Genomic DNA, 25,087 nt, shown 5'->3' on the forward strand with positions numbered 1-25,087 from the left:
TTTAAATGTCTTCATTTTGCCTTTAAGTCACATATTTAATTCATTAAAATTTTCATTGAACTGAGTCACAAAGATAACTTGACAGTTTTAAGTGATCGACAGTAAGAAACAGTCTGATTAAACATTTGCAAATGATGCTTGAATGACTGGAAAACAGTCTAATAACAAAGTGCAACGGATTGAACATAGTGTGAAATTAGCAGCGAGGCTGTAGTCTCGTTTCCAATCAAATACATTGATAACTTCTCACTTATGGGGCGATCGTGGCTCAAGAGTTGGGAGTTCGCCTTGTAATCGGAAGGTTGCCGGTTCGAGCCCCGGCTTGGACAGTCTCGGTCGTTGTGTCCTTGGGCAAGACACTTCACCCGTTGCCTACTGGTGGTGGTCAGAGGGCCCGGTGGCGCCAGTGTCCGGCAGCCTCGCCTCTGTCAGTGCGCCCCAGGGTGGCTGTGGCTACAATGTAGCTGCCATCACCAGTGTGTGAATGTGTGTGTGAATGGGTGGATGACTGGATGTGTAAAGCGCTTTGGGGTCCTTAGGGACTAGTAAAGCGCTATATAAATACAGGCCATTTACCATCTCTGCTATTTTTTTTTAATGCATTAAGGATTTTGTTTTGCTTTACCATTGAAAATGATAATCATCACAGCAGAGACAGCACCGCTGCTAGTGTCATTGAATGATGATCTTTGATAGCGTGTCCCCAGCTCCTCATTGAAGGCTGTGTAGTGTACCATTTAAGGCCATAGCCCCGCCCCCTTCAGAAATTGTGAAACTAATTTGTAAAATAGTTGCACACAGAAATGTAATATTACATAGAAAGCTCTGGTTCACCTACACTGCTGCAAGAACAAGTGTTTCAGGCTTCAGTGAAGAGGGAAAGGAGGTATCGTGTGAGCATCTGCAAAGTAATTGAAGGCCAGTGTTGAGATGGACAGCCTGATTACAGAGTGTCTGCTCCCACATTCCCCCGTCATGACAACCCATCTGCTGTCTTCAAGCGCTCGGCACGACTAATCAACATGAGGATTTCTGGGACCTGTTAAAGTGCTACGTGTTAGCCACACGCATGTTATTTTTGTGTACATTCTGAGGTATCATGTGGATGATATGAAGCCTCAGCTCGACCAACATTTGGTCTGAATGCTCAGTGTTTTAAATTCACCGTCCAGATATTTAGAGGTGTCGTCTTTACGGAGAAAACTGCTTTTGCACAGTATACAACATTTAATAGAGCATATGGTGTTCCCACAAGTATGAAAAACAATCCAGTCAAATACATATAAGACTGACAGAGTGACATATTTTCAATAGATTCTGACCAAAACCACAAAACGTGCACAAAAATACCCAGAAACGACTCGTAGATTGGTCGTTAGAGTTCAGAGAGGAGTGTTGGGCGTGTTGATCCCAGCTCAGTCCAGCGAGGCCCGTTCTGGATAAACAAGTCTAGATGGTTTATATTAATGGTAGTGTTTTACTCTTGCTTAAATCTAGTACAGGTTTTCACAGTTCAGAAAGAGGAAAAAGAAAAAGCATATGGCACAAGATTCAGTACATTATAAACACCATAAACATTACAAGAACCTTTTTAAGAAACAAGGCCATCAAAATGTAACAACTAATTAGTTTGTAGTTTTACAAACATTTTGACAAACAGCGCTATACTACAAAGAAACAAAAAATGATCTGTCATCTATCTTAAGACATAATCTCATGATGGTTCAAAGGTTACGGGGCGGAGCCAAAAACTGCACTGAATCCAGCTTGCATTCAATAATCATTTGCTGCACAAGCTAGTTATCCTGTAGGGTCAGCTACGCTGTCATGATACAGACGTTTCTCTGTCTTTGCTTTCAGTTGGGATGAATTAAGCTTGTAATAGAAGGTCAGTTCAGTTCTGCACTTCTAATATAACATTCACACCATTGCTCCATAGTGTAGTGGTTAACACATCGAGGTTCAAGAGTGTGAGGGGATACCTGCCACTGCCAAGACTGTCTGCGTCAGATCAAACGGTCCATCCGTTGTGCATCAGCAGCTGAAGGTAGCTTATGTTCTTGACCCGGTATAGTACTGTATGATGTGCACGCTGTGTACTCGACACAGCGTGCACATCATACACACTATCGTATGTTTTAAACTTTCTTTCCCTCTGTGAACACGCTCTGATTTACCTCATGTCTAAATAGAGCCGTACAAATAAATTTGACTTGAAGTGACCCTGTGCATGTGTTTTTATTTTCTATCAAGCAATTTAATTAAGGATTCGTTATTATCATTACAAACTCAGATGTTTCTGGGGTCACCTATAAACGAATGATGATTGTGAATGACATCCAGTCACACTGCGTCATGAGTCACATTCTGTACCTGATTTAAATGTGGCCACGCCCTCTTGACTCACGCTGTCATTGCCACTGCTACACATGAAGCTTACGATCTTACAATCCTGACTCACGGATGTTTGTATTTGCTAGTTCTTGTTGCAGATGCACTTCATACATACAAGCCAGCAGAATGCAGGAGCACATCGCTGCAATCACAAGTGTTTCTAGGTTAGCAGTATAGCACACAGCTGCTGCCAGCTGCCAACATATCAAAGCCAACAATAAACATGTTCTCCAGTATGCTGACCTAGTCCTCCGCTCTGGTGGAGCTCGTTGTGATTGTACTAAACAGATACAGCTTCTCAACACAGACTTCTTGTCTTTTCCATAACTGATATTTTGACACAGCACAGGAAGCACAGATGTAAGAAACAACATTAATGATGGCTCAGAAAGGCTCAGGGCAAGGTCACCAGGAAACAACCCTACCCCATACTCAACCGCAGCTGGTTACACGCTTCTAACTGTCAATCAAAATGCTGCTGCTTCCACTATTGGCCACAATAAAAATCAGTGCAGAAACTGCATGCTGTTGTGTTGTCCAACAGGATCTGTATGCTTCATCTGGTTCCCTTCAGAAATGAATGAATTAAAGTTTTATTTTAAATCAGTTTCCTTCTGTCTGTTTTGAATTTTTGTTCTAATAAATATATTGCAGTACACATAAAACTCTGCGCCCAACAAAGTCTTGCAATTATGCATTTTTACACTATTTTAGAAAGTGAAGAGCTTACGGTTAAAGTCAGGATTGTGTCAGTGTTTATGAAGTCATCCAGCTCATAGTCCCAGTATGCACTGAGCCATTAGAAGGAGCCCAGACCTGAGTCCAGTTAACATTACAAACCAAACTGTGTCCAAACGGACGTTGGTGCTCTTCGTTTGCCAAAACTATGACATATAACGAGCACTTCTCAGATGCCAGTCAGACTGGAACATTTAAAGCAACAGTAATTAGTCCAAATCTTTTGCTGCAGACACTGATTTATTAATCAGTATGAAACTACACTGGCAGTTTTGAGGCAATAGAAAGCATAAAGGTCCAATGTGTCTTCTTACAACTCTGCTCTTCTGCCTACAGCGAACTGTCCACATATGGACACAGCCTTCATGATGCCATTGTTATTTTCCCGACTCACACGTAGAGGTTTGCTGTTTTGGAGCCATATGGACAAAAGTATTGGAATCCAGGTGTTTTCAGTGACAATGCCACAGGTGTATAAACTCAAACCTCTCCCCTCCAGAGTTAAGAGTCGCTATGGTTACAGCAGCTCAGCCACAGTGTAACAGGTAAAGTTACAGTCGGGGGTCACTGAATGCTACTGTGTAAAAATCAACACTGCTGACTCAGTAACTGGTTTCCATGGCTGAGCACAGTATGCAGGGGTAATGTGTCAGCAACACAGTACTTTTGTCCATATGAGTGAAATCAGTGCTAGCTAGAGTGGTTAGCAAGTTGCATCCATAAACCATATAAACTGTCTAATAGGCTTTGAAGGTAGGGCAGAACCCGGAGATTGGTTTCCGTCAGAGCAGACAAATGCTTCACCAGCAGCATGAACAGGACCTGTGTAGGGTCGCCTTTCATCAAAGCATTCACACAATAATGTGTACATTATTTAAAAAGTACCTCATACGTCTGTTGTGAATGAGGAAAATAGTTGTAAAGACTTTTTGTAACATGTTTATTTCTATTAGTAAGCCGACCATTGCAGACCAGAGCCCCAAGACGGGGTCCACGCTGTTGTGCTAAAGTATGCGTGTGACTAAGCTGTGGTATATGCTGGTAGCACTGGTGTAATCTGGACATGGGCTTTATTCTAATTGACTTTTATCATTGAAGGTTGCAGAGATTCTAAAAACATGCAGTCTGTGTTCTTGCTAGAAGGATAAACATGTATTGATAATGTGTTTAAGAATACATTCCTCATCTAAGTAACTTCCTGACACAGGTCATCTACAGCAGCGGTGCAGGGGAGGCCTTTCATGGAAATATCAAAAGAAATCGTCTGACAAATCCTCCTGGATTTTGACAAACTCCACTTATCGCACAAATCCCCATTTTTAATACCAAGTTACACACCTAAATCTGACACTAATACCCAGGGCTGTTATGTTAAAACTGAATGTCCAGTTCATGGATAAAGACAGCTCAGCAAACTGCACCTAAAAGGTGTTTTGCTCCCATTGAATAAGGCTGTTGGCTAAACAAAATACGTGCAACACAATGCGCTTGAGACCACAGATAAAGGACAACTTTGGTTTGCTCCAGTACAACTGCTAAGAAGACAGTGAACAGTGACGATTGAATGCAGGACATTCACGTGGAAATATCTTGGCTGTTTCGTTTCATTTGCTGTGATTTTCTTCTATTCCTTCTTTTTGTACAACAAAATAGATCCTCTGAAGGGTTACCCTGCATGGCTGGGGTCCTGTTAATCATAATCGTCATATTCTGGATCCATGTCTTCACCCTGGTAGTATGCCCCCTGAGTAGAGTACGATCTCGTCTTCATTGAACAGTTTGTGTCCATTAAAATCGCCTGAAATGACAGTTGTTGAAAAGTGTTTCAGTGGCTGCTCTTGTTTTTTTTTAACTGTGCATGATTTTGAAAACTTTCTGACAGAACCTGAATTTTGAAATTCACATATTGTACTCAAGTTGTGTAACATAATCACTGCATTTCTGGTGTTAGCTCAGGAGCATTTCTCTGTATTTATTGCTTGAGTTTGTCCTCGTGCTTTGTCACGTGTTCCCTCATGGTTGTGTGCTTCTCTGATCTGATTTTTCTAGTTTTCTCTCTCAGGTAACAGCATTAAAACTGCTTTTTGAATTCATTCCTGTCTCCCGAATCGTTGGCTCTGCCCTTGGACTACCACACAGCTGTTTTGTGACAAATGTAGGAGCTGGCTGACTGTATTTAGGTGTATTTGGACTCTTACAATTTTCTCTTCTTGTCCTGGTGGGTTCCTCAGAAAGATGCAGAGAGGAGCAAATATTATATCCACTATTCCAATGATGGTCATCAGCCAAGGGAAGCCAATACTTTCAGCAATGGAACCTCCAATAGATGGACCTGCATCAGGAGAAAACGGACCACTTACTGGTTTAGTCTGTTTCTTTGGTGGAGTTCATCACCTTGCAGAGCAGCTAAGCGGTCAGATTTTATGTGGCCTGCCACTTTGTGTCTGAGTTGCTTTCGTCTCCAAATGCTTCCACTTTGTTGTCTGTGAAGGTTCTCAGTCATCCAGGTCATCGTAGTCTAAGGAGCTTGCAAAGAAAAGCATCTGGACTTCTTTAAGTTGCTTGAAGATGTTTCACCTCTCATCCCAGAAGCTTCTTCAGTTCTAAGGTCAAATGGTGGAGAGTCCCAGATTTAAACCCAGTGGGAGTTTCCCCCCACAGAGGGACAAAAGGACCCCCTGATGATCCTCTAATCGCCTGAGCCAAGGTGTGAAACTGGGTGTGGCAGACAGTCGCCTTAACGCCCACTCACATCCTGGGCCATCTGACCTTAGGAAATCACATGATAAGGTGGGGTCAGGTTTCACAATGAACACACCCGAAACTCTGGCTGATTGGGACCCACACCCAGTTTCACACCTTGGCTCAGGCGATTAGAGGATCATCAGGGGTCCTTTTGTCCCTCTGTGGGGGGAAACTCCCACTAGGTTTATATCTGGGACTCTCCACCATTTGACCTTAGAACTGAAGAAGCTTCTCGGATGAGAGGTGAAACGTCTTCAAGCAACTTAAAGAAGTCCAGACGCTTCTCTTTGCAAGCTCCTTAGACCTTCCACTTTGTTATAACAGTCGTGCAGAATATTTAGTAGTGAGGAAATTTCACCAGTGGAGCTGTTGCACAGGTGGAACACTATCATGGTACCATGCTTGAATTACTGAGTTCCTGAGAATGACCCATTCTATCACAGATGTTTGTAGAATACCTGTGTCCATCGAAGTGAATGCAACTCCTCAAAACAATGAGCTGATTGGGTGGGTGAGTACGTTTTTTGGAATATGTTATACAATGCTTCCACACTTAAATATGAACAGCCCAAAGAAATCCTAAACATAAATAGCTATGGCATTCATGTCCACGATGTATGCATGAATGCCATAGCAATGACTGTAGCTGTAAATCATTTCCCCTCTGTGTGTCTCTAGCCAAGGATTAGTTCTCCACCATTACACAAGCAAGATGACAAAAGGTTTCCAGGAACTGATACTGCTATTTTAGCCCGAGGTTAAAACATATGGATGTTTTATGGCGTTTGCTCTTGCTTACCTATTGCAAATCCCAGGCAGAAAGCTACATCAGCAATCGCATACACACTTCCATAAACAGACACGTGCCGCAGGTCCACCAAGTAACCCATTATAGGCATCATAGAGGAATCCACCATGCCTGTAACACAATCATAATGCTCTTACCTGATCAAAGTCTGCACACATTCATAGGTGGAATCAGTACACGTAGTAATCTTACCAATGGCAAAACCAACACCAAAGTTAGGAAGAATCAGACCATAGATGTCTCTAGCAAAGGGAACCTAGAACAAACAAATGATCATTTTAATGAATAATATAAAATATATAATAATCAGCAATTTTAAAAACAGTGAAAAAAGACAGTTGCTTTTAGATTTGATCATGGAAACCATTGAGAAGTCAGACTCCCATTAGCAGAACTGGATTTGCAGAGTAATGTGAAACAGGAAATCTGTGTTGTTTATCAGGCACATACAGAGCTGTGACTCTTGCTCCAGCATTTTTTAGCTTTTCTAAATATAAAAAGTCCTTATCTGGTTTAACACACACATAAGGCACTACATACTGCAGTGAACATTTAATGGGTATAAAGTTACATTTATACCAGCTGGCTTACATGATGCATGCGTTGTTTACATTTAAAGAACAATGTTTCAGGTCCATTTCAAACTTTTTACTCAACAGGGCTCGTAACATTGCCCATAGGTGACCTCTGAAGTTATTCTAGTGATGTAGCTGACTGTCACATACTTACACATATTACACTGATCCCAACCACAACCATTCCAATAAGAGCACAAAGCCATCTGTAAGGGAGACAAGAAGTAATCAGTCACTACCACACTGAGGAAGATTTCCTTTCATGAGAATATAAAATGTATTTTCCAGGCTAAACAGAACCTCGTCTGTACTTCCTCTTTCTTAAACAGACTCATGTAAGCACAAACCAAACAATATCAAACAATGTCAGAATAATCATTGCAACCTCTAAGCCAGCGGTCTCCAACCTTTTTTGCGCCACGGACCGGTTTATGCCCGACAATATTTTCACGGACCGGCCTTTAAGGTGTGGCGGATAAATACAACAAAATAAAACTAGTACCGAAAAAAAGAAGATTTATTCATAACACAGGTGAAAAGACCCAGGAAAACCGAGTTAACGATAAAAACAATAACAAAATAACGCTGAAAACCAATAAAAACCCTGAAAACTATACATTTCACACCTGAGCCTCAACTCTCGCGGCCCGGTACCAAACGACTCACGGACCGGTACCGGTCCGAGGCCCGGGGGTTGGGGACCGCTGAGCTAAGCAATATCGATGCATGCTCAGTCTTCCATGTAAGGAAATCAGAGAACTTTGTTTTTCTTGGAGGACTCAATCCTTGGGGCAGGCCACAGTGATATGGTGTACACTACCAGTCAGATGTTTGGACACGGTTAATGGTTTGTCTTTATTTTACTACTTTCTACGTTGTAGATCCAAACTGAAGACATCAAATATTCATTAAGCAAGATATATGGAATTATGAATGTCATAATGGTAAATATCTCTAAACATTTCTGAAAGTAGCCACCCACGGCTGCAAACCCTCGACCTGCTCTCAGTGAGCTTCATGATGTAGTCACCAACATGGTTTCACAGGTGAGCCTGTCATTACTGTAAGAACTGAAGGTCAGTCAGTCTGGAAAACTGCTAATGTGTCCCCAAGTGCAGTCGCAAAAACCATCAAGCGCTACAATGAAACTGTCTGACATGAGGACGCCCCGGGAAAGGAAGACCAAGAGTCCCTCTGCTGCTGAGGATGAATCCATCCGAGTCAGCAGCCTCAGAAATCACAGCTCCTCAGATTAGAGCCCAGATAGATGCCACACAGAGCTCCAGTAGCAGGCACGTCTCTACATCAGCTGTTCAGAGGAGACTGTGTGAATCAGGCCTTTATGATCAGCTGCTGAGAAACCAGGACTTTGTTTGGGCCAAGAACCACAGGAATGGACATCAGACCAGTGGAAATCTGAGGAGTCCAAATCTGAGATCTTTGGTTCCGCCTGCTCGGTCTTTGTGTGAAGCAGAAAAGGTGAACAATGGTCTCGATGCACGGTTCCCACTGTGAAGCATGGAGGAGGAAGTGTGATGGTGTGTGTGTGTGTGTGGGGGGGGGGGGGGGGTTGCTTTGCTGGTGACACAGTTGTGGACTTTTTCAAAAATGAAAGCAGACTGTTTGTTTGGGTACGTCTTTCACCATCTTACAATAGTGTGATTGCAGCTATTCCCCAACACTCTCATGGCATCAATGCTCGTGACATTTTACATGCTAATAGTCACAGCCCATTGTTACTCGTGATGGTAGTTTCAGTCATTATGCAAATGTCCTGTTTATGGGTTTGGGTAAGCTGCTGTCAGCTGAGACTGAAGAGGTCACTTGAATGAGTGATGAAATGTTTTTCCCACTGAAAAAGGTCATTCTACATGTAGATCTGAGCAGTCAACAACAGCTCTGCAACTGATAATGAGAAGGTGGTGGAACATCCCAAAACTAGACTGAAGGAACCTGTTAAAGAGCTGAAGGTAGTTCGATAAAAATCCTGCAGTGCCTGCAAGGTCCCCCTTCTCAAGAAGACACATGTTCAAGCCTGTCTTGAATTTGCATGTGGACATCTAAAAGATGTTCAGAGGAGGCTTGGGAGAAAGTGCTGTGGTCAGATGAAACCAAAACTGAGCCATGGACTGGGAAGCGTTAGATGAGAACCTCATTGCCTCAACCAAAAGGCAAGGATGGGTCGTGGGTCTTTCTTTAAAGAGCATTCTGGCAAAATCACACCTGGTGACCAAGAGATGTCTTACTGCTGTGTTTGGCTACAAGGGTTATGCTTGGAGATCAAGTTTAGATTGAAAAAAAAATCTAATTTCAGGTTTATTTATGTTTCGTCTTAGAGTCTCTAGTCACTGGTTTCAGTGTTATTTACGGTTCTTAGTCTTCCTGTTTCTGCCTCTGTCTTCCATGTTTGCTCTGTCTGCCCTGTCAAGGCTGCATCTCTGTGTTATGTTTCCTGTTTTACTTTGACAGTCCGTGTCCTATGTTATGTTTCCTGTTTTACTTTGAAAACATAATAGTTTTGCCTCTTGTCATGTTTAATTACTCCCAGCTGTGCTCTCCTACTGTGTCCCGTTCCCTCGTTCTCCCTGTGTATTAAAGCCCTGTGTCGTCCTCTGTTTGTTACTGCCTGCACCCCCCACCCTGCCTGCGTACCCCCCCGCCTGCGCACCCCCCACCCTGCCTGCGTGCCCCACGTGACACCCATGACATTCCCCATGATCCAGGTTTCCATGTGTTGTGTTCCATATCTCAGGTCTTTTAGTTTCTTTTTACTTGTTTCTAGTTTCCTCCCTGTTTAGATTCTGCCCCAGCAGCCATGACAGTTCTATAACTTTTATTTAAAGCATTTCTTGTGTTTTTGTTTTGTGTTTGGTTGAAGAAAAATATAGTCAGTTTGATGTTGATGCCAATTTTGACTAGCTACCCAACAGTGGAAAAGCTTTTCCATGGACTTACATTACATTGTGGAGCTGTTTATGTTTATCGGGCTAATGTGTAACATTAAATTGTGTCGTCAGAGGATCAACATGTTGTAAATGTTCACAAAACTCATTGCGATGCTGCTGAAGGCAACACTGTCCTGTTTAAGCACCACACTTGTAACTATGTAGTGTGAAATATTCAGACTGTGTCCAGAGTAAGATCTACAAACCTCCAATAAAAATCAATATTTTCACTTCCACATAATCTAAAAGTTGTGAATAACAGCCACATGAATGACAGTCATGTCATCAAACCAGTTCTAAGGATTACACAGCTGGGTTGAAAACATTCAAAGAAATCATGTTCATAGTAGAACAGATTGGGGGAAGAAGACAGGCGATCCCTTGGGCAGATATTGTTTTGTTAGTTTTTGAGCAGTCTTCTGTTGAAGGGCAGCGAGGGGCGTGGCTATAGCTCAGGACGTAGAGCAGGTCTGCATGCCAAGTGTTGGGGGAGAGTTGCTATGTGACGCATCCATTGTAGTATAAATGTGTGATAATGTTTGAAAGCACATATGTGCTTGTGTGAATGGGTGAATACAAAAAAGTGTATTGAGTGTTCAGGTAGAGTAGAAAAGTGGTGTATAACAACCAGTACAAAGTATTCTTGTGAACAGGGAGACAACCCAATAAGAGCATTTTTGGCACATGTGCAGATACCCAGAGGTGGACCTGGTAGCTCCTATGAAGACTCATAAAAAGTACAGTACCTACTAAGTAACATAGCTGTTTTAACAATAAAATTGCAAGATGTGTGCAGTTTTCGGGGTGTATTCTTTGATTGTGCTTTGGCACACTAGTCACCTCTGACATATAATACATGTTAAATATTGTGAAAAAGACTGTTTAAACCTCTTTTAGTGTTGCAACATGAGCTAACCCCAAGAATTCAAGACATGAGCTGCAGTCTTGTTGGGAACAGTTCTCTAATTTCTCAATGTGTACGCCCCTCATGGTACACCATGTGTTTGTTTTCAACTAATCACTGATAATTAAGTCAAAAAACTCAAGAAGGATTAAATGTGTTGGATGCCAAGTAAAGAAAGACTAAAAAAAGTATGTAACACGTAAGATTTTTACGTTTAAAATAACCCATTATACATAAACATCGCTTGCCTGGCAGTCTCTGTAGTGGTGAAGTTAGTAAACTGAACAGGTGATGTTCCGACTTGTGTTATGGTGAAAACAGTTCTGGTGACTGGCATTAGCAACAGCCTTAAAAGAATATAGCACTCGGGTCATAGACAGATAGATTCCCTGTATCGTCAAGGCTTCAATAAAGCCAGTCTCAGAAACACTCAAAATGCTGAAAACTCATTTAGAGGAGCGGAAACAGATATGACAAAGCCACCAGGAGAGAGAGAGAGAAGGAGATAAAAGTAATTTCCCTTCCTACCTCCCCATTTTGTGTGCAAACGTGCCAAAGATGTTGGTTCCAATAAGGTAGGAGATGGATGCTGGTAAGAAAGCAACGCCTGTGCCAGAAACAGACACACAGAGACATGAGAGGCTGAAGGTGTAGCCAGGATTCCCAGAGATAAGCAGATCTCTATCAATGCCTCATCACTGAGCTGCTGTACATCTTCTATTGTCCGTAATGAAGACCTGTGCTTTCCACCTGCCAGCATCTGACACCCTAATATCCTGTTCCCCCTCATCCTTTTTATCTGACCCAGACTTTATATAAAGCTGGCTGCAGGAAGAAGCTAATAACAGCACAGACTACAGGAAGTCTTGGTATGGAAACTATCTGGCATGATGGCGAAGTGGCACTTTTACACGACATCACTATATATAAAATATAAATGTAGTATATAAATGAAATTAAAGTTTAGTTATGTAGTGCGCAATCACAACAACATTCGCCTCAGGAAGCTTGTGTACAGCTACAGGTAAGGACCCTGATATAGAGACAGCCCTCTATAAGAAAGCCCTTGGCGACAGCAGGAAGGAAGAACTCCCTTTCAGCCAGGGGAGATCTGTAGAAGAACGGCTCTTCTGAAACAGGAAGCAGGTGACCATACATGCATGTGTGCAGATATTTACTGTGAAACAGATGAGTGGTGTTCACACAGCAGTGCAAGGACACTTCTGTCTCTTTTCTCTGCCTCCATGATATTTGTATGAAAATACTACCTAATCATAATCATTGTATACGAGCTGTAAGGACTCTGTAAACAGTGGTTGACTGTGCTGTTACACAAAAATGATCATTCTGTTTGTGTAATTATAATACAACAGACCTAATAGACATTATCACAGACGTGTTAATTACATTTACTTGGGCGAGGATGCTCTACAACAACAGAAGCAGCCCCAGTTTGGGTTGTAATCATAAACTTCACCTGCAACACAAACTCAGCATTTACACCTTCCCAAGCTCAGTGGTACATGTGTGCTGTTAAACTGCATTAGGATGCTCAGCAGTGCCTTTTATAAAGGTGCTGTAACAACGTGTTTTTGTGTGCAGAGCAGAGCTTTGTAAATACCTAGCTGCCATTTCCTGGCACACATGGTCTCCATCATCCAGATTGGCACAGTTGGCTCCATCATGCCAATAGCCATATTTCCAAAACAAATGGCACCTGGGGATGAAGATTGAAGATAAGTGCGGCGTCAATTATCGTCTGTTTTTAACCTGACGTTTTCCCCCAGCTCCGACGTCCACACACCGACGAGCGTACAGCCTGCTTTCTTTCTTCCCATGTTGCCACATAATTGACATGCAGGGAAAAGCTGACATATGACATTTCACAGACACGAGGAGCAAACAAAGGCCTTACAGTGACAGAGGGACCAGGCTGAGTGTGATCCATCACACAGGTCTGCAGAAACAAAACGAGTGCGTGGGGGGATTTTTGGTCAATGCGATGTTTTTTGGGTCCTGAATCCAAAAATGATCTCCCTCCATCATGAAGTTATTATTTTGCAAAACATGAAGAGTTTACATTAAAAAAAAGCACAACAGGAATGAAAATCAATATTTTAGTACAATGAGCTATGCATCATTGTTGTGATTTCTTACCTTTGGCTATGAACAAAATAAACCTGGTTGGATTTGATCGTCTGAGCTCCTCACACCATCAAACCCGCCGCACCCTCCCCCTCATTTCCTCCCATTTTCTATTTGTGTTTCTCTCGAGTCTCGCTCATAGGAATATTACATTAATGTAAGAAATCTTTGTGGGATATGGGTTTTGACTCAAGTACAGGATATCAGATTTCAGTTTAAAAAGGGGAATTGTACGCTTAACTACACTAAAAACATGAGTTTTGCAAGAAAACTGAACCAGATGGAAAATCTATAAGAAACAGTGATTTAACCCCATGCAGCTTTGTGGTTGCAGACCCGTGTTATGAATGGAAATCACCCACGACAGAGTGTAAAAGGAGAGTGGTACAGGCCAACCTCAGAGTTTGGTTGGCAAAGATCATATCTGAGGAAAAGTCCACAGTATACGAAGGACCAGAATGACAATAATCATCTGTCATATTCAGTCTTCCCACAGAAGCTGTGACTGCAGTATGTTTGTGCTTGTGTAACTTGTGCTTTTTGAGGTAAATTAATAAATCAAGGCAAATATATTTCCTGTATATAACTTCTGCTTCTACATGTACCCGGAAAATCTGCCTTTGCTAAAGAAATAACTGCTGCTATAATCAACCCATTTGTGATGTTATTATGACTATTGTAGGAGACTGTCTGACTATCGAGACAGTTATCGTCATAAAGAGCTCTATGCAAAAGGCAAAGCTCACAATTCAACACTGCGAGCTCTAATGCTGCCTGAGGATGAGTGGGCCAGCAAAGATAATCCATGTCAGGGACCGTGGGGGATTCTGAACTCCCTGGATGCCCGAACTGTATAAATGTACGCATGTACCCTTTGTACTACAAACATTACTACATCTCGACAGGGACATTCTTGAGTGCACCTATAAAAGCCAGAGGAAGTGGCACAGCTGTTTACTATGAGCAGCTGCATTTGCAATAAGGTCACAGTGTTTATTTTGGTGGACTGATTGTGCAGCACTCATCTCACAACACAATTTGGAGCCGTATTCTTTTCTGTGTGACCAACAAAGCAACTGCTGGCTCTCTGTTTGGCTGCTGTTTCCTTCTGTTCTCTTCCCAGTGCCATCAAAAACACAATATCTCACTGACATGATGTTTGTCACATCTACTGTGTACTACCACTCCCTTACCTGCTGCTATTATTATATATGGATCCTTCATCAGTGTCAGCAGTGGGGTTCCCTTCTGACTCTGTGAGGAGGAGAGCACAACCACAGAGTGTATGCAGAAAGCTTGGAGAGCCACTGCCAACACAGCTGATCATTTTAGTAAACACAATCCTGATTCTTTGTTATACAAGTTCACACAGTTTAACTTAATTATATTGATATAGCTCCAAATCCCACCAACACTCATCTCTAGGTGCTTTGTGATGTACGTAATAGTGACTTCAGTTATGCAGTGCAACAGTTAGGACAAACGTTACCAACCACTGTGCCTAAAAAGTCTGTAATCAGACAGAGAATGCTGCAATCATGACAAACACTTAAAAATAAGGTGAATAATATACAAGAATAAATGCAGTGAGCCTAAATAGCTGGCTTCAGTCTGAATAACCAGTCCATAAATTACTACTTGGGCCCAGTGGAACCAGTGGGGTTATTCTGCCTCGCTGCAAGTCTCCGTGGAGCCTTAGTGACATGTCTAAAGATGTCCCTCAACATTTTAGGAGCAGCTAAGGTTAGGAAAAGAATTCACTAATGAACTCAAGAAGATTCCACTGCTTTGCTTCCAATACTACCTGTCTAGTTGGTTGCTATCTTCATTAATATTTTAGAACATGTGTCATCCATAAAGGCCCCAAAGTACTGTTCTCTCTTTGTTTCCTGAATGAGTCGTTGTTCAGTGTCCGATGAGTCTTTAACCTCTTAAACTCCACAACTACAAACTCTGGGTGAACAATCTTGGAGTCAAAATGAAGCCAATACTTCTGATTTCATCACAGCTGTAAATATTACAGGAGATGATGGAACATTGAAAAATGAGATTTTTCTGTAATGTTGCAGAAGAAGCTGATAACCTCAAATAAAGTGAAAAATGTCACATTCCTGTTTGATGCCCACATTTCCCAGCATAACGTGCTGTATGATCCCAGTATGATCCCAGTATGATCCCTGTATGATCCCTGTATGATCCCTGTATGATCCCTGTATGATCCCAGTATGATCCCTGTATGATCCCTGTATGATCCCTGTATGATCCCAGTATGATCCCAGTATGATCCCAGTATGATCCCTGTATGATCCCTGTATGATCCCAGTATGATCCCTGTATGATCCCTGTATGATCTCAGTATGATCCCTGTATGATCCCAGTATGATCCCTGTATGATCCCTGTATGACCTCAGTATGATCCCTGTATGATCCCAGTATGAATCTCAGTATGATCCCTGTATGAATCTCTGTATGATCCCTGTATGATCCCAGTATGACCTCAGTATGATCCCTGTATGATCCCAGTATGATCCCTGTATGATCCCTGTATGAATCTCTGTATGATCCCTGTATGATCCCAGTATGACCTCAGTATGATCCCTGTATGATCCGTGTATGATCCCTGTATGAATCTCAGTATGATCTCAGTATGATCCCTGTATGATCCCTGTATGATCCCAGTATGACCTCAGTATGATCCCTGTATGATCCCAGTATGATCCCTGTATGATCCCAGTATGATCCCTGTATGAATCTCTGTATGATCCCAGTATGACCTCAGTATGATCCCTGTATGATCCCTGTATGATCCCTGTATGATCCCTGTATGATCCCTGTATGAATCTCAGTATGATCCCTGTATGATCCCTGTATGATCCCAGTATGATCCCTGTATGAATCTCAGTATGATCCCTGTATGACCTCAGTATGATCCCTGTATGATCCCTGTATGATCCCTGTATGATCCCAGTATGATCCCTGTATGAATCTCAGTATGATCCCTGTATGATCCCTGTATGAATCTCTGTATGATCCCAGTATGACCTCAGTATGATCCCTGTATGATCCCTGTATGATCCCTGTATGATCCCTGTATGATCCCTGTATGATCTCAGTATGATCCCTGTATGATCCCTGTATGATCCCTGTATGATCTCAGTATGATCCCAGTATGATCCCTGTATGATCCCTGTATGATCTCAGTATGATCCCAGTATGATCTCAGTATGATCCCAGTATGATCCCTGTATGATCTCAGTATGATCCCTGTATGATCCCAGTATGATCCCTGTATGATCTCAGTATAAACCCAGTATGATCCCTGTATGGATGCATGCAAGTCTTTTTCCTTTCTTTGTGGTTCCAGGATTGAGCCACATGTTTCCCTTTCTCGACCTCTGCAGTGAGGGAAACTGCATTTCTTTTGTGTTTTCTTTTTTGTCATCAGGAAAAGCTTAAATTGTAATTTCATAGACATATGATGACATAAGAGATCGTTACCATCCATTGTGGCTAAAGGTGGAAGTGGACATGAGGCTCCTGGACATTCTTTACAGTAAAAGAAGGTTTCATAAATATAATTAAAACAACGTATTCTGATTATGGCCCTGGTGTATGCACACAGTCTGAACATGGATGTCCACAGGGTGGAGCAGGTGTTATGTTGCGTGTCTCGCAGCTTCTCTGTTCTCACTCCATGCTGTGTATTTACTGAAATAGCCTTTAGCATGTTCTGCAGCTGTAAAGGTCGTCTTAATGAAGGCAGATCATTTACAGGAAATGAGTTATCAAAGTAGGGACACTCACCTCTGGTGTCACCTTGGTGGGCTGAAGAATAAAAAGCTGCAGAGCTGTGAAGACAGTGGATTGATGTAAATCGCTATCAGAGATTAGCAGGCACGACTTAGTTTGGATACAAAGAAGCAACACAACTGTACCTCCATCAAACAGAGCCAAGAATGCCAAAATAAGGAAAGGAGCTGTTTTCCCAACAAACTCATACATCACACTGCCAAATGGGGGTCCAACTGTGAAGAAAAGGCTGAATGGTGAGTAATGGACAAATCCACAGTGCACTCAGGATGCCACAAAGCTCAGGCTGTGTCTGCTTATTTCTTTATTTCCTGTGTAGAAATGACAGCTTCTCTGTTGTCATCAATTATTTATGCATCAGTAGAAGCTGCAGCATACAATGTTCAGCCTGGACAGTTCATCAGTTCACATGTGAATGCAACACTGTAGCAATTGTCAGACAAAGCAGACTTTATATGTGTTTTTATTGTGCTGTCATTTATTTGGAGTTTTATGTAAAGATCCGGTGAATATTTCAGATTTGGTGTCTTTACAGAGTAACTGAAAAGCTACACACACATACCTAACACTCCTAATGCCAAACCTCCCAAGGCAATGCCAATGGCATGACCTCTCTCCTCATCATCTGTGTACACACTGGCGAGCATTCCCATCCCTGAAAAACACACAGTTGTATGGCAGAAAAAGATCAGAACGTGTTTGTTTCAGCAGGAGTGCTGCAGGCCAATGTGTGCGACATGCAACACACAGGCCATTGTACTGTTGCTCTATAAGCGCAGGAAACAACAGCTGCTCAGTGAAACTGCATGGCTCACAATAGAGTTGTTGGGCACAGATCTGTTGGAGCGCTGAGCGCACATCAGATTATAACTCCATCATTTGTTTTATGTCATCTTCCAGTTTAATCTAGTTTATTATCAAGTCAATGATGATCTGTTCTCACACCCAAACAAGATGTTGCAGATATGCTTCAGGCCTTCAAACAGACAGTTTCCTATAAGTCCACATTGGGACGATGATCTTAAATAGAGGGGCTCTACACAATGAATGAATGTTAATGCATTCACATATACAGAACAGTGAATATTTAAAGACTGATGAGGAGATCATACCCGCCACAGATGAGCAGGACGAACCCACGCCTTGAAGCGATCTGGCCACAAACAGCAGAGCGTAGCTCGATGAGAAGGCAAACACTTCACAACAGGACAACAACACAAACAAAGAACCATCAGACATGATGCAAAACTGCTGCTTCTCATCGTGAACATTTGTTTGCTGGAACTTACTGATAGTAGAGATGAACATTATACAGAAGCCAGCAAATATGGGAAGCTGGTATCCTATCCTGAAGGGCCACAGAGGATAAAAGGCAGACATTAGAAATGTCCAACGTGAGTCTTTATCTTTAGCTTAGAAAAGAGACATTTATAACAATATCAGTGGAAGATGATTCGGTCACAGCTGCAGAAATTCATGAGAATAAAGAAAGAAAGCATTGGATTGATGGACAGTTATTAAATGAGTGAGAGTGTGGTCCAAAAGAGCACGTAGCACAATGATGTAATATCATTAATAAACTTGATAGATAGCAAAGGATTTGACAAACCCTAAGCTACTTTTGCATGTGGCGTTCTCTTTTAAATGTTAGCCTGTTAACCAGAACAGTGGAGGAAGATTAGAAGGCTGAAAGCTGCCATCCGCATCAAAACAAAATCATAGCTTAGATACCTGACATGCTTGACTGGCCTTGTATTGTCCTCCGTCAGCAGAGAAGGTGACTAAGAAGCCGTAATAGGACCACATTCTTTGCTTCAATTACAGCATATGTGGGTGTCTGTATGAGACACTAAATGTTGCCTTTCAGGTGGAGTTACGCTTTTCCCTCCGCCCTCAACGTCTAATTCACCGTTTGGAAAATGTTCTCTCGCCATCAGCAGGATTTCAAATCATTCAGGACCGTTCAAATGTGTTTTTCACCAACACGATAAAATCTTACATGTCTCAGGTCATGTGTTTTATTCCAGTTTTATTCAGGTTCAGTTTAGTCACACGCCGCGGTGGACTCTCACGTCGACAGCCGATGGATGGTTGAGCCATGGACATTTATGAAAAGTTGTCTAATTTTAATGAAATAGTAGCAACAGCTAATCTAACCCCATCAGTTGCTCTGTAACCATGCGACAGAAATCTGGTTGAAGGCTGAAAACCAGGACCAGGACCAGGCTGGAGTGTAAATAAAGTAAAACTAGGACTTTACTCTGTAGAGGCTACACGACCGGATTTATCTTATCTGAAATCATAAATGAATTCTGCAGCTTTTCCTCAAGGGAGCTAGTAAAACGCCAGTTAGCGCAGCAGACTGTTGCACTAACAGGTGTAAACTGAGTTTGAGTTTTAGGCACAGTCACCTCATGTTTCACCAAGCAGCTAATAGTGCAGTGATGATAATCTTTGCTTCTCACACTTGTGTTCTAAGATGTAAGCTTAACACTAGAGTTTGGTTCCTTCATCATGTATAACATCTGCAGCCGTGGAAGCTGGAGCTCAACCATGGCACTGACTGCCCTTTACATTAATATCTTTCTCCCACAATATAAAAAATGTCATCTTAAAAGAATTTATTTTAACTCTTCAAGAATCCAAAAGATATTTTAAAAACTGGATTTTTAATGTAGTTCAAGGGAAGTGAGTGACTCACTGTGGAGCACCCATGTATGAACAATCAGACACACACGTGCAGGAACGTTTAATCAGGAATTCTGCTCTATTTAGTTCAGTCGGACAGCCGTAGCTGACACTGCACCATCGAAGACACATCGACCTCACGCGTTCACCATGTTTTCCTACTAAGAACTTCAAATGGGAGTCTGTTCCTTCTCTCGTTTTAGATTAGACCATAAGTGGAATTCTACATTGTCCTCTCTTGACACAAATTTGAACCAAAATGTTGCCTCAAGCAAGCAGGAAGCCTCTACAGTCTGACAGGAAGCCAGTGCTACTGTCATCCTGTCGTCCTGTCCTTTGTCAGTCTGTCTTCACTCATCATTTCCTTTCACTGGGCTGGTTTCAGTCATTATGCAAATGTCCTGTTTATAAGGTTGGAAACCTGCAGTCAGCTGAGACTGAAGACGTCACCTGGTGATGATGAAACGTTTCTCCCACAAAACTCTACGTCCAGATGAACAGAGTCAACTTTTGGAGATTTACTTACCTGGATGATTGAGCATCAAGACGTTTGCTTTGGTTATTTTCTGTCTTTTTTAAAAATGTTTTTTGCAACATGTTATACAATCTCTATGTTCTGTTACTCTTTTTGTTGCTTTCGCTCTTTTCTTGAATCTTCACAGAGTTACCTCAGTAAGCTTATGTGATTCTGATACACATGCATTTAAATCCATCGTCATGCTGTTTCCCTGAGTATTGTTTGTCATTTAAATGAAAGATAGAAAAAACGTTTGACCTGACAGAATACACATAGATTGTACTTTAAGATGACAAACATGTAGGATCTAATTTAACTGTGCAAGAGATGCAAGAACTTTGAGTATGTTTTGAATGAATATTTGGCACGCTTCTACAAAAGTGACAAGAGGCGTAATGCCTCCTAAATCTAAGGTGATCAGCTCAATGACTACCGTATACATTGACAAAGAAACACAGAGTAATTACAAAGACCTACCTGTTTGTGATTGGCCCTACAAACGGGTTGGTAATCAGCTGCACGGTGGCCTTGGAAGCAAACAGCATTCCTACTTTGACATTTTCATTAATCAGCTTGTTGGTGGAGCGGGGGCAGTCGGTTGAGTTTGGTGGGAGCTGTGTACCAGTAGGGGTCAGAGGGAGCAGGTCAGTAGTCCTAGCTGTGGTGTTGAACCCAGACAACCTAACAGTGTTATCGTATAAGGACACAATGCTTTGGAAGGAAGCTGGAGAATCCTGCTTCGGTGCCGTGTTGTTCTTAAGCACGTCTGTCGACTCATCCAGAGTGTACAGGTAGCTGGGAATGATGGGAACTGGTGGGTATAAAGAGGAGAGACAGAACCAATATACTGAAATCTGACATGAAAGGCAGACTGATGCTAATCCAGACTTCATTGCAACATCTGACAGCAGAGCAGAAAGTTAAGAGTGATTTCTGTAGGAACTGCACAAACCTCAAACTGGCAGTGCTTCGGCTGACACCCTCGAGAGTTTGTTTTTTTACATTTGGAAAAACGCTCCAAATATGAACACATGGAACCACTTTTACATTTCCAAACAAAGCAGCTCCTGTGCAAAGCAATAATCCTGCTTTCTAGCAAGGGGAAATCCTGTGGTTGCAAAGAGACACTGGATAGAGAAGACGGTCTCCGAATGATTTGATCTGAGTAACAGTTTCCTGATGTGTAAACTATGGTCCCCATTAAAATAGAAACGAATGATAAAGCAGATTATACTATTACTGCGTGATTGAGAAGCTGCCAGCCAGCTCGTGTATTCACAGTGGTGCAAGCTAACCCATCCATCTTTTGTATACAGTCCATGTTTGAACTGCAACTAGTAGAACAGATTGGCAGATGCAAATTAGCCATTAAAACCATACAAACCAAGAGCTGTCATACTCAGAGCACTAAATATTTACACATGAATTGATCAGGATCAACAACATCCTGCATGCTGTGCACAAGCTGGCCTGGTGTCACCTTCTTTCTGCTCTCCTCTCTTTCACTCACCGTGCATTCATGCCGCTCTTAAATGTCATTAACTTTGTGTCTCCGCTCTCCTGCGGGCTCTGCTTTGTCCCTCTATATCTTACTGTGGGTTGTAGCTCTGACGCTGCACATTCTGGTGATCAGTCTCTGGTTTATCAGCTCCACCAATCATCAGTGCATTTATTGTTGCATTGTTAATTTTTCCTTCCTCGTCCTGTTAAAAATATACTTTGGCTTGGAGTAAACTGGGTGTGTCCATTTACACGCATTTATTGTTTTTACACACATTCGTAAACATGTTTATTTATTTCTTATCTGTATGTATTTTGCTTTGGTGACTGTTCTTTATAAACTGGACCTCGTATTTAAATAGTTTTGACTCTGACCTGTTGTATCTTGTTTTGTCTGCTATGATGTTATTTGATTGTAATGCTGTATGGCATTAGCCAGGTCACCCGTGCAAAAGAGATGTTACTCTAACGGACTTCCTGGTTAAATAAAGATTAAATTAAATTAAAATGACAGACCAAAAATCGAGCTTTGCTATTAAATTCATAAAACGTGAAAATGTGCTCATGGAGGCTTTTATCCATTCTCCCTGCACTTATGGAAAACTGCAGGTCTGTGCAGAGCAGAGATGTGTGATGAATATGTTATAATTAACATTTAATGCAGCCAAACTATCAGTAACATTCTGCCATGTTGCAAAGAAAGTAATTATAAATAGATAATTTCATACATGTTTTTATTTGTTTGTAAAACAGCCCTGAAGGGAATCTAAATCTGTTCTTTTAGGAAGAGCAGGTCGTGCATAAGAAGCACAGGAAGAGATGTGTTTCCTCCTACAGTGTAACTGACATTAAATCCGATCTTTCTGTGTGTTTTTCTAATGGAGAGCAGTCGGACGTCCGTACATGTCAAACCAAACTGTGAAGTTAAACATGTGCTATCAGCGTCTACATGGCTCTACCGTTCAAACGCCGTCATTTAATTGGATGAGGCAGATTTAGGTAGATATTAAAATGAAGTGCACAAGAAGCGCCTCTTTGAGACGTCTGACTGACAAACCTGACTACCTGTTGCACACAGAGAGAGAGCGGAGCAGGAAACTTTACACAGAAGGTGAGAAAAGCACCTACCGACCACCGTCAGCAGCATGTTGTCCAGAAGCAGAGCGACAAAAACAATGAAGAGAATCAGTTTCCTCGATTGTCTCTCCTCTCTGAGCCATTTGAGCAAATTAAACTGCCGGAGTGCGTCTAATCCCCCCATGGCGCAAGTCCCCGAAAGCGCAATACAATCGAAAAGGTAAGTACTCCTGGAAAGAGACAATGATGGGTCAGCAAGTTAAAATAAATATCAGCTTTTTAAAACTGACGATAAGTTAGTAAAAGAGAAAGTGAGCGCTGAAATCTTACCTTAGACGTGTAAGGACGAGCTGGAGAGGCAAGAGATGGGAGGAGATGATGAGGTCTTTCTACTGACTGGACCCGCTATTGACGTCACACCCCTTTATGTGTAGATACCTGATAATACACTTTAAACAAAAGACACGAGGACGCAAACGGGACAAAGGCTACAGCTGGGCTTCAGGTCACTCATCGTACACACTGACTACTGTTCTGGCTCCTGAGCTAAGTAACTACAACACTGCATGCATGTGTAATGGTGACAACAGCCGGAACATTAATGGTGTCACAGGTTTGCTTTCAGCGCACTTTATATGGCAGCATGTTACAACACCCTAATGTCAAGGTGCTGCTTCATAAGATAAAGACCCTGCTTTATAAGATAAGATAAGATAAGATAAGATAAGATAAGATAAGATAAGATAAGATAAGATAACCTTTATTAGTCCCACACGTGGGAAATTTGTTTTGTCACAGCAGGAAGTGGACAGTGCAAAAGTTATGACGCAAAAATTAGAATACAATAAGAATAAATACAGTACACAGCTGTACAGAATAGAATAAAATAATATACTATATACAGTAGAATAAAATAGAATAAAAATATACAATAAGATAAAAATAGAATACGAATGCTATATACAACTGAGTAAAAATACAACGATGACAGAAAGGATTATTGCACTTAGTATTATTGCATATGTATGGATGTGTGTGCTTGATCAGTTAAAGTCTTTATTATGGAGTCTGACAGCAGTGGGGAGGAAAGACCTGCGAAATCTCTCCGTCCCACACCGTGGGTGCCGCAGTCTCCCACTGAAGGAGCTGCTCAGTGCTGTCACAGTCTGCTGCATGGGGTGGGAGATGTTGTCCATCAGGGATGACAGCTTAGCCGCCGTTCTCCTGTCACTCACCACCTCCACTGGGTCCAGAGGGCATCCTAGAACAGAGCTGGCCCTTCGGATCACCCTGTTCAGTCTCTTCCTGTCCCCAGCAGAGATGCTGCCGCCCCAGCAGACCATGCCATAAAAGATAGCAGACAGGCAGCCCGTTTCTGTGACTAGTTGTGGGCGGCGACGTAAGCAGACACCTTAATTCATGCAAGCACGTTTTTTCGTAGCTACTGTTCACTCACATTTAGAATTGGTTAGCATCTTGCCCACAGACATGCAAACCAAACCTGCTGGTTAGCAGGTGACCTGCTCCTGATGCACGGCCATAGATCCAGCCCTGAGGTGATACACAGCCCGACACTAACTTTGTGTAACCTGCCTCTCCACTGCCAGCTGCTTCTTAGTTTATGTTGTAACTAATGAGCAAAACATGTAATAATGCATTAAACATGTAAAACACGCCAAACTGGACAAAACAGAGTTTGTTAACAAATTCGATCATGTGGAAAATTCTTTTGCTGAACACAGCACTAACTTTAGCATCATACAAGCACAGATGGTGAACGAGTCCATATTGTCAGTGTTGCTATCAGGCACAGTTTATTGAAGTGAATATTCACACATCATGAACATTCTTGACTCATTTTACAGCTCGTGAAATGTAACATTGCATCTTTATTTGTGCTGCTTAATGTTCAGGCTGTTGGAGGACTTCCTGTGATGCACTGAGCATGTTCACAACATTCATTTTTTACTAACCATGCCTGTATATGTCTCTGTAGCACACTTTGTCTACACCCTCCTGTAGTTTGTGTTTTGTCCTCTTTCTGCTTCTTTCTTCTCTTTTATTTTCTGTTTCCCTCCTTTGCTCTCTTCATGTTGAAAGACAGACTTCATCACCACCGTCCGAGTTCTTGCTCAGACGGGATTATCTAATGTTTGGGGTTCTGTCTCATTTCTAATATTATAGGGTGCTACAAAATATAGCACCTGGAGCAATAGAACAAACTGAAACCAGTCCACCCAT

At 42.0% G+C, this 25,087-nt stretch overlaps 1 protein-coding gene across 1 annotated transcript; it reads right to left on the reverse strand.

Moving 5' to 3' along the window:
- Positions 1-1,207: 1,207 nt before the first annotated feature.
- slc18a2 (solute carrier family 18 member 2) lies at positions 1,208-23,425 on the reverse strand. Its single transcript, XM_026190345.1, has 16 exons — positions 23,177-23,425; positions 22,898-23,076; positions 20,747-21,080; positions 18,354-18,412; positions 18,177-18,260; positions 17,627-17,719; positions 17,190-17,279; positions 17,059-17,102; positions 14,448-14,508; positions 12,731-12,826; positions 11,638-11,716; positions 7,415-7,466; positions 6,878-6,941; positions 6,677-6,796; positions 5,331-5,464; positions 1,208-4,930 (listed from the first exon to the last, which is right to left on the reverse strand). The coding sequence occupies exons 2-16, from the start codon at positions 23,028-23,030 to the stop codon at positions 4,823-4,825; spliced, it is 1,551 nt and encodes a 516-aa protein (XP_026046130.1). The 5' UTR covers positions 23,031-23,076; positions 23,177-23,425; the 3' UTR covers positions 1,208-4,822.
- Positions 23,426-25,087: the final 1,662 nt, after the last annotated feature.

This window comes from Astatotilapia calliptera, chromosome 13 (genome assembly GCF_900246225.1).
Source record: "Astatotilapia calliptera chromosome 13, fAstCal1.2, whole genome shotgun sequence".
In the NCBI taxonomy this organism is placed as follows: Eukaryota; Metazoa; Chordata; class Actinopteri; order Cichliformes; family Cichlidae; genus Astatotilapia; species Astatotilapia calliptera.